This window comes from Clarias gariepinus, chromosome 12, assembly GCF_024256425.1.
Source record: "Clarias gariepinus isolate MV-2021 ecotype Netherlands chromosome 12, CGAR_prim_01v2, whole genome shotgun sequence".
Classification (NCBI taxonomy): Eukaryota; Metazoa; Chordata; class Actinopteri; order Siluriformes; family Clariidae; genus Clarias; species Clarias gariepinus.
In genome coordinates this window covers 10,173,100-10,183,752 of record NC_071111.1, presented here as the reverse complement: position 1 = coordinate 10,183,752, position 10,653 = coordinate 10,173,100, and the positions used below count along the sequence as shown (strand labels likewise).

The 10,653-nt window shown below is 40.1% G+C and overlaps 1 protein-coding gene across 8 annotated transcripts in view; it reads right to left on the bottom strand.

The window, feature by feature from the left end:
* Positions 1-237: 237 nt before the first annotated feature.
* Positions 238-10,653, bottom strand: part of flncb (filamin C, gamma b (actin binding protein 280)) — an 80,891-nt gene continuing 70,475 nt past the window's right edge. For 4 of the 8 annotated variants that reach the window (XM_053508739.1, XM_053508740.1, XM_053508741.1 and 1 more), the window contains 14 exons: positions 10,349-10,522; positions 10,009-10,170; positions 9,345-9,548; positions 8,202-8,354; positions 7,633-7,755; positions 7,071-7,301; positions 6,584-6,853; positions 6,329-6,466; positions 6,050-6,165; positions 5,583-5,715; positions 5,289-5,465; positions 3,206-3,424; positions 1,631-1,837; positions 238-1,231 (listed from right to left, as the gene is read on the bottom strand). In XM_053508739.1, coding sequence (XP_053364714.1) covers positions 1,044-1,231; positions 1,631-1,837; positions 3,206-3,424; positions 5,289-5,465; positions 5,583-5,715; positions 6,050-6,165; positions 6,329-6,466; positions 6,584-6,853; positions 7,071-7,301; positions 7,633-7,755; positions 8,202-8,354; positions 9,345-9,548; positions 10,009-10,170; positions 10,349-10,522 — 2,495 coding nt within the window. In that variant the 3' untranslated portion in view covers positions 238-1,043. The remainder of the gene's footprint in view (positions 1,232-1,630; positions 1,838-3,205; positions 3,425-5,288; positions 5,466-5,582; positions 5,716-6,049; positions 6,166-6,328; positions 6,467-6,583; positions 6,854-7,070; positions 7,302-7,632; positions 7,756-8,201; positions 8,355-9,344; positions 9,549-10,008; positions 10,171-10,348; positions 10,523-10,653) is intronic. The other 4 variants (XM_053508743.1, XM_053508744.1, XM_053508745.1 and 1 more) reach the window with 1 other exon arrangement.

Here is a 10,653-nt window from a genome sequence, read left to right as displayed (position 1 = left end):
TATATTTTCTCTAAACAAACTATAGATTTACAACATACTGTATACCAATCATGCCCCATTTTTATTCCAGGTTATAATATTATATCATGTGGAAAAATTCTACTACTGTATATTATATTATCATTAACACTTACAATGCAGGTCAAGTTGAATGTGGACTTAAATCAATTTGATTTCAAAACAAAAGCTTGAAATGATTAAAATTGTTGCCGTATAATAACACAAAACCAGTGCACATTTTTTGAATGGCAAAATAGCAAATAAAACTTTAATATGCCAGCACAGAATTAACAAACAACAGGGTACGATGTTTCCATACACATCAATTATTTAATCCATATAAAATAACTATAAAATGGCACTCTTTAATACTGCTCTGCTTAAACTTCTATGGGTTTTGCAAAAAATCCCATGATAAGTGGTACAAAAGTCTCTCTCACCAGGTCATGCAATGCTGTCAGTAGACACAGCAGGAAAAATCAGGATGCATTTAAGCCTGAGACATGCTTCTTATCAGGTTCTCTTAACTAATGATTATCAGCTAGGACTAAACCCTTAAAATTGGTAAATTCTTTCTTCAAAAAAATAAGACAAGTCAGGGAAAGTGAGAAAGTGGACTGAATAAATAAAAGTTGAAGTGGCTTCGGACATTTTAGGGTAGCTGATGTCTAAGCATGTGTTTATATTCTTACAGTTCACATCAATCTATTTGGCTGTTTTGACATTCACTCATGTTTCAAACATTCTCTAGCATCACAAAAATATAAAGTACAAAAAATACTATTAGCAAAAGAGGAGCCATGGAAATAACACTAGTGAATCAATGATCTTATAAAAACATCAAGTGGATAGTATGCAAACATGGCGCAGGATTGGCAAAGAAAACTAAGCAATACTGTGATGTGAGGCCTTCTTGATTGCTCGTCAAATGGTAAGATAGAAATTTGTGAAATGATTTGGCACTGTCAGTGAGCGCTGTCTTTCCTCCAGGACAGACAGCCAAGTCTCTGAGATTAGAGAGAAGGGTTTATGGTAGGTCCATATTAAGGCACTGTAACATGGAAGGGACTGCCGGGTACCATCTCATCCCCCCATTTGACAATAAGGATGTAGTCTCCTTTCTCCTTAACTGTGTATGTCACATTGTACATCCTGTTGCCCATGTGCTTGACATAGACCTCCTCGCACGGAGTCTTCGGCCCGTGCACACCCACCATCAGCATGTTTGTCCCTGCAGAATGCAATCATACACATTACCACTGATACACATTTCCACAGATAAAACCTTCTGAGATTAAACGTCAGAATTCCGAGGGGAAAAAATGTTTCTGAGATTTACGTTTCACATACATTACCAGACATAAATCCAGACTTTTTTTTCAAAATTCTGAATTTATTGTCAGAATTTAAAAGTCAGAATTATGACTTTAATCTTAGAATCCCCAAGGGTTTATATGAGACTTTCTTTTCAAAGAAATTTGAGGGGGAAAAAAATCTAGGATAAAAGTCTAATCCTCTTGCATAGGCCATGGCCATTAAATGGGGTGTGCAAACTTTTGCTACACAAATTGTGTGCACCAAATATATTAAAACAAACATTTACTACTGGGATTACAGTTGGTCATCTCACCAGCTTTACTGCAGTCCACAGTGAAGGTGTTCTTCTGTCCGATGAAGGCTTTTGAAAGACCGGACCCTCGTGACACCACTTTGCTGGCATCAGACGAAAATTTAGGCAAGGATGCAAAAGATCCGGCCATGGTTGATGACTTAGTCACTGTCTCCACGAGCACAGATGAGGTCTCATGGAGACTGTGCCCTCCAGAGAGACGTGGACCTGCACACACAAAGAAAGAGAAGGTTTCTTTTTTAGAGAACTCTACTGCTTGTAAATAACACTATATAGGACTGTGAAAAAAAGTTTATGAACCTTTTAGAATTTCATTGTTTTCTGCATTAATTAGTCCTACAATGTGATCTGATCTTCACGAATCTACGGATCACATTTTATGACAAATTAATGGCAGAAAACCATAAAATTCTAAAAGGTTCAAAACCTTTTTTTGCCATGGTATCTACAAAATGAACCCATATAAACCTGTATACACTTAGCTAGCCAGCCTAGCTAGCACACAGCACTGCACAAAAGTTACTCAACTCAGCTAAGCAATATAAGCATTAGTCTAATAAATAGCCAGGTAACCAGTGCTTGGTTATAATTACACAAAGCTCCCAACTGTTATGCTTTGAGCATGAGACGCACGCAATCACTCACCTTCACGTGCTCTCACGCCACACGTGCATTTTTTCACGCTTTCACATTTAAAACACTTGTCTGTGGAAGAAGCAAGTAAAATCACTGAGCTCCAGCCTCTTTGGGACGAGTCAGCTACAGTATAAATGGCTTTTTTTTCTGAAGTCAAATAGCTACACCGGAACAATGCTTTTAATAATTTAAAAATTTTAATAATTTAGATAGTCATAGTTCAGTAATAGAACAGACCAACAATCAAGTGAATTAGCATAATTCTAGCAAACGCAGCTAACAATTAAATAGCACAGCTTAGCTAGTTATAGTGGGTTTTCTAGCAAGCCAGATACCCTTTGGCTAACTATTGTATGTAGAGTTTATAACTATTACAAGATTTTCTAGCTAACCTTGAGGTAAGTATTAGCCCTCATGCTAAGAAGTTGGTGGGTACCATGTTATAGGAAAAACAAGCTAAAAGGTATTGACCGTTTTGGCTGTAATCATATATTTCTGTTGACTGTCTGCTTTAATGTTCCTTCTCTCCTGTGATAACCCTTTAAAAAGACAAACGTGATTCACAGTTTTTTTGCACACAGAGCATGAACATACATTATTATTATTATTATTATTATTATTATTATTATGGGTTGAGTTTGCAATATGCTTCACCAAATCCTGACTAAAACCTTAACTCAAGATTGGCTTATTCAGTCTCTCTCTCACACACACACACACACACACACACACACACACACCAGCATTGTATACTTCAGTGTGACTAGAGTACAATAGAAACTGACAAGACCACAAGCACCAGGAGCAATTCAAGAGGCACCTCTGTGCACCACATCCCACACAGCTATCCAATAAAATAAAAATTTTTTTTTCAGTTACTAAAACAGAGCACAGAGGTTTTAAAATATATTTCAGTATTATGCAACAACAGTGTCTTACCAGAGACTTTAGCTTTAAAAGGGCTGCCAACAATATGCTGTGGTCCTCCATATTTGATGCAGATGAGGTAGCTGCCTGGGGCCATAGGTGTGTACGTGACTTTGTAACCCTCTGGACACTCTTGGCAATCCATCTTCACCTTGGAGGGTCCATCGATAGTAACAGAGAGAGCTCCGGTTCCAGCGTTGACTGTGTTTACAATGAATTCAGACGGCACACCTTTGAGAAACGGAAAAAGAAAGGATAAAACTTGTTCAGTGCTTTAGAGTAGAGACCCTACAGTATTTCTCAGCCTCCTATTGACCCCATCCATACATACACAATCAAATTATTTTCTACCATAAAGCAAAACAAGTTTTAACATCTTAAAATAGCCAAGAGCTTGTATATTTTACAGTAAGTCCCCTACATACGAACATTCAAGTTATAAGCTTTCAAAGATATAAACATGCACGGACTTTAGATCACATGTCTGGGGTTCTTAGTCACGTCTGGAAGCAAGCGTAAAAAAAAAAACAGCAGCGATGAAGCTGGTACCGCCAAATAGCGCCGAGCAACAACAATGAAGATCAAAAAGTGAAAATAATTGAGAGAAGGGATCGAGGTAAAAAGATGGCAGAATTGCTCATATTTTTAACAGGAACCATTCAACGAGAATCATTCAACTATTGGCACAAGTCTAAAGAACAAGATCAGTATAGCTTTATATTGTGCATAGCCAATTGTGTTGGTATCCTAGTACCCCGACAATGTTTGTTGGACTTACGAACAAATTGGAATTACAAATGAGCTCTCAAAATGGAACTTGTTCGTATGTAGGGGACCTACTGTATATAAATCCCAATACAGATACTATACCAAAGCCAGTAGTGTAGATTAGTATAACATTGGTGGTGCTGACCACCCTGAAGTTGGTTATTTTCCAATAACTACTGTACACATCCTGAAGTGTTTTATTCCTCCCGCAGAACTATGTATCATAATTTTTATCAGCTCATAGTTACGTGAATTGTTGTGGAACGTCCCGAAACTAATGAGTTGCTGTTCCCACTTATGATGTAGCAGTTAGAGAGATTAATTTCCTCACCAGATGTTAATTTCTCACTCTACCGAAGTCAGTCAGACTAAAAAATGCAGCTTGCCATGTTACAGACTAAGTGTTTATTGTCTTTCCTGTACTGAAAAACCCATTGATTGTTACACAGCACTGACACCTGACCCTCTTGTATTGTACATAAATAGTTTCCTATTTGTCTTTCCACCATTTAACTGCAACTTCTGTCAGATCAGCTGTAAAAGAAAGTAAGTCAACTGAAAATTTCTGAACATAGATTATTTTACCACGTTAAAAATAACAAAAAGTTTTCTTACACTGTGTGAACTGTCCCATGCCTCTATCTCTTACCTTTCTATTTGTTCTCTGTCATACGTTTATAAAACACCTCCCTCATTGCGCTTTCTCTTTACATACATGGCATACTTTCTATTGTCAGAACTGACCAGTAAGCAGATTGAGGTGTGTTGAAAATTTCAAACAATTCTTCCCTGAATTTAAAATTTAAAACCATATTTGTTCAAGCCAAAAAATGGGTACTGGTGGCTTAGTGGTAGGTGTTTCGCCTGCCATGCAGAAGGCCTGGGTTTGATTCCCAGTCAGTGCCCAAACCCCATGCAGTGACGGTCCCAAGCCCAGATAAAATGGAAGGGTTGCGTCAGGAAGGGCATCAGTGTAAAACCTGTGCCAAGCTTGTGTGTGCAGACTGGATGCTCTTGTGTGGCGACCCCCTGCCGGGAGCAGTTGAAATACCAACAACATTTATTCAAGGCACTAAATACTTACATTGAGGGGGATCATAGTGTGATGCTTTTTTCCAGCATCTGCGGCTTTTTGGAGATCTAAACATAAACTGTGCCCACTGCCTTTCTGGTGTGCCCGGGTGGCGATGGCACTGGGTGCTTGGGCCCGCTTATCGTTCATTCCAACTATATTTCTTTATTGTTTTTATTCTTAAGGAATGCAAAATTTTGCACTCAACTTTATTTTAATGTGCTGATTGTTAAGTGGGTGAGGGCGGTTAGTTACCTGTGGTTCCTCCTTCCAGGCCTGGGCCGAAAGCTGACACCATCCCTGGGTCTCCGACCTGACCTGGTTCTCCCACACGGATCTTAAAGGGACTCCCAGGAATGTGGCTCCCATTAAAGCGTACGTCGATGGAATGGACACCGTTCTCACGTGGGATGAAGCGAATCGCATGTTTATCTGCAAAAAGAGAAGACCTTAAAAGGTTAGAAACAGAATTCTCTCTATTGACTACAATAAACATCTGTTCTGCTGTGATTTGTACATATATATGTGTGGTTTGCACGCACAAATTACCGTTGTCTAGTTCTGTGATGTAGCACTCCTCCACTGCACCGGAGGGTGTGTGAACCTTGGCATCAATCATACCCCTTGCTCCATTCAGCTGCACTGCAAAGGAAGCTTCCTGGTTCACTTTCAGGCCCGTTTCCTATGCAAGAGGTAGAGAAAAGACTGGTGTAAAAATGTTTTATTGCTGTGTTAATAAGGAGCACCAGCATTTCTTTTTAGTATATGACTGATATGGTGTCTCTGTTGCAGTAAAGATAAAGATAAATATGCTGTTTTTATTCGTTTAAACTGTTACTGTTAGAAAAATGACTACATGAATGGAACGGGCTGTCAGATACCAACCTTAAAATTAATCTTCCCTACCATGCATGACCCCAAGTCTAACCTCAAATAATCTCTCAAAGGTTTATACAATTCAAGTCATCAATCATGTGTGTGTGAGAAGGAAAGAAAAGAGAAAGAGAGAAACACACCTGCAGGCTAGTAACCGTAAGTCTGCGTGCATCATCAGACAATGTTGCTATGGGCACGATGAATGGACTGTCTGGGATGTGCTCATCATTGAATTTGATTGACACCTCATAGTCACCTGTCGAACATCAAAATACAGCCTCGTGAACAACTTCAAAAACACATTGGGTCAATATGGAGCCATCAATCATAACAAGACAATACTACAATGTATTTCAATATAAGGATCAAATAATACATATTGTAAACCTACTGTATGATCTTATTGTATTAGATCTTACCAGGCTCTTGGACCACATAAGCCACTCCACATGATCCGTCCTTCCTGTCCTCGAACGAGATCTCAGCTTTACTGGGTCCCTCAACGGCGATGGACAAACCACCTGCACCTGCCTCACGCGTCCAGATGCTGAACTCCGCTACAAGGCAGAAGCAACCAGACTCAGTTAAGATAAAACAGTCTTTCGTTGATGCAACTTCCTATGTTTAATTTGCATTTAATCCAGTCACCATCAAGGCAACTGCAATTAACATACCCGGCACTCCTGCTACTCCTCGGTCAAGACCGGTACCACCTGCGCGCACTTTATGGGCTCCTCCTTCTCCAAGTGGCCCCACAGTGAACTGGAAGGGACTCCCGGGAACGTGCTGGCCCCGGTATTTTACGTTGACTGTGTGAGGGCCCATCTCCTGGGGTACAAAGCGCACACTGTAGGTGCTGTCTTCACCCTCAATGATCTCAGCATCGCCTGTTTTTCCACTGGGACTTGTCACCTGTGCTGTCATCTCCTGAGTACCAGTCTCACCTGAGAGAAGGAGGAAAAATAAATGAAACAACAGAGAAATGTATACAGAGTTACGGAAGTGCAGTTGAAAGCAATTTTTCCGTACTAAAGCAGAAATCTCACATATTGATAGTATTAAAAAAGAAATTGATTTGCAAGGAAATAAACCCAAGTTCACACTAATGTAAGAACAGCTGAGCGCTCCCTTACACACACACACACACACACACACACACACCCTCAGATTGACGGGATTGGACGCCACTGAAGGGCCCCATGAATCCTCCGAACACGTCCCTGAAGGGATCTCCCCCAAGCTGAGTGCTTTCCTCCACACGCACTTCGCGCTTGGTTTCGCCTGCCCGCGTCTTGCTGATCTCAGTGCGCTCGGTGCGTGTATATGTGTGGCTGCTGCGTGTGAAAGTACGCGTTTGCCTTTCTTGAGCTGACACCATCTGAAACCAGTTCCCTGCAGGGTACGCGGGTCCAGATAGATGGAGGAAAAGACAAAGCAACAGAGAAGGAGGGAAGAAAAAGCGGTAAGACAGAGGAAATCAGGACAGCAAGAAAAAAAATCCTGCATGCTGTGTCTCATTTTGTTCAAAATGCAATTTTTTTTTAATTTATGCTAGCACAGTTTGAATCAATAAGCAAGTGAAAAAGTTGAAACAAAGCGCAGATGGCGTGACAGATGGAATAAGGTGCCGAAAGGAAAAAAAAGTCCTCCAAAGTAGTTTTTCCCCTCCATTAGGGCATTTATACCGCCTAAAGGGCTCGGCTGAGCTGTAAAATCTCTTTACCTGGGATTTTGAGATTGAGATCGCAGGTGCTTCCAACAGTAGCTATAGAGGGAGCCTGCCTCCTCCTCGTGATGCTCTCCTTCATCCTGCCCTCCCCCAGCACCTTTACAGTGAATGGACTGCCTGCAGAGAGGTATACAACACAGAAACATTAAAAATAACCCCAAACTCTTCTACTTATGTCCTAAATTTGGGACCAATACATAGGGATCAAAAAACTTCAGTGCAACAATATGTCTTAGTTCTGTTTTAAATGCAGGACAATTTGCAAAGACCTCACACCTTCGGTGTGGTACGTCATTAACGCCATTAAAACCAGTTGTGAACTTGCGTAAATGGCTGTATGTATCTATGTGTGTGTGTGTGTGTGTGTGTATTGTTTTTTACACATGGAGGCTACATGGATTTCTTTAAATGTCAACTGCATTCACCTCAAACAACAAAAAATTGTTTAAAGCAATCCCCTCTACATTGTTTTCCATTAAAATAGATCAATGCAACAATGCAATAAATGTGTTCTGTATGTCACTAAGGAAAAACAATAATTTGTTCTATAACATGTTCTGTACCTGGCACATGCTGGTCCGCAAATTTGATATTGATGATGTAGGTGCCTGGCTCTGTCGGGCAGTAGGTGACTTTGCATGTGCCATCCTCTATGTCCTCACAGTTAATGTCCACTTTGCTGGGACCTTCGATGGAAAGACCCAGCCCACCATAACCTAAACGAGTTTGGAAAGATATTCATTATTATCGTCACTCTTACAATTAAACAATTAGGAGGCATGCACAGATAATGTAATATACAGTACAGTATGTGTGTTAGGATCATTATTCACAGACTTCAAAGCTTTATTTCCATCACCTTCATGGTTTATTCTACTTACCTTTCGGCTACATAGTACCAGTAACTTTCACCCCTGTTAATTACACTGTTAACTATTAACATTGCTAAGTGTCAGTCGTCAGACAAGTATAGGTACTTTATCAAAATTTAGGCTTGGGTTTAATTAAGCAACATCACAAGAGAGCAAGTGCTGTTGTACTGGATATCAGCATGCTGATAACCAGTACAACAGCACTTAATTAATTAAATCCAAGCCTAAATATTAATTAAGTACTAATACTGATTTGATCACAATATTTTATTTTTTGGTTAATTCACCCTAAGGTATTAACAAAACAAGTCCAAGCACATTACCACAGTCTTATTCTAGGTACAGAGTCTGCTTAGTAAGTAATGACTCTGAATGATTTAGCTTTTGCACATGTTTTTGATTTCCTGAAGCCATAAAGTCCATCCTGAACACTTTACTCAGCTAAAGAACTGCTAAGAATGATTTATCTTTCTTTCTTTCCTTCCTTGTCTAAGTTGAATTTTGTGATATGTTTTACCTCTCATTCAACCCTGGATCGGGTACCCATCCATGTCAGGACACACATAAATACTCATGCATTCATTCACACACTACGGTTAACTTTGGAACCCCAAGTAGCCTATTCTGCATGTCTTGCAGGGGACTGTGGGGAAAAAAACAGTGGAAACCCACCAAGCACGGGGAGAACATAGAAACTCCATGCACACAGAGGTGGGAATCGAACCCGGATCCTGGAGGTGCAAGGCAACAGTGTGCCACCATGCCACCCTCATTAATCCAATAGATAGCGTTTCTTTACAGCAAAATGTATTAGAATTTAAGAACACCTCTCACCTGCATTTCTGGTGTCCACGATAAACTCAGCCACCTCAAAGGTGTGTCCCTCCACCAGACCTTTACCGAACACTTTTACTTTGCTGGCATCTCCGATCTCTGACTGCCCCACCATGATTTTGAAGGGGCTGTTGGTCACATGTTTGCCGTTCTTCTTGACACTCACTACATGCTCACCCACTTCCTTAGGAGTGAAGGAGATCCCTGTGGAGAAAAGATTAGATCACTCAGAAGATTACTCAGCTGGCTAATAGAGTAGTGTACTATAAAGTGTGTCCTTATTCTATCTTGCAAGTTTTTTTTTTCTTTTTAATTGTCTAATCCAGTTTGATTGTTGGGCACTGTTTGGGCACAATACTATGTAGATTTATTTTTTATTAATCTAACAGAAAGCTTGTGTATGCAAACAGAGCTCAAAACATTTCAGTGGCTTTTTGCACAGTCCAGTGTCTGCAAAAATAATTGGATTTCTTTTCTTTTTTTTTAATAACTGTGGATATTAAATTGTATAAATATAATCTTAATTACAATGACTAAGGTCTAAAACTCCTATAAATGATGTAAAAGTGTAATAATGAAAATGTTCCTACATTAGAAAAAAAGCCAAATAGTATACGGCACTAAAAGAGGAGAGAGCAAGACGCTATCGTGCAGGTTTGCTCACCGATGTGACGGTTAGGCAGTCTCTTGAGCAGACAGGGCTCCTCATTACCAGACGGAGCTCGGATGCTTGCGGTGAGAGAACTCAGGTCTGTCTCCGTTATCTTCAGGGATACGTCTGTCGCTGTGCCTACGTTCAACTGGGACGTTCTCATGGAGTCATCTCCTTTACAAGATAAAGAGAAGGATGGACAAGGACAATAAAATCGAGAGTGGGGAAAAAGAGATAGATTAACAATACAGCAAAATTATAGCATTTATGCACAACAGAGTGGTATGATTTAACCAGATCAAGCAGAAATAGTGTTTTATTCCTCTTATATTCCACATGGACACACACCCACCTGTAATCTTGGCTGTAAAGGGGCTCCCAGCAATATGTTTGTCATCGAATTTGACGAGGATATTATAATCTCCTGGTGCAGTGGGCAGATAAGAGACAGTGCAGGTGCCGTCTTTATTGTCCTTACAGCTGATCTCTGCTTTAGATGGACCTTCTACTGCCAGAGATAGTCCACCTAAAACACAACAGAAAAGAAAAAAAAACAGCACATGAATAATGCATAATGATGATGGAGACAGAGAACAACTTTAAATCATCTTTGGTAATATAAGGGTAAAAACTGCTCTTGGGGAGCAAATGGAAAGT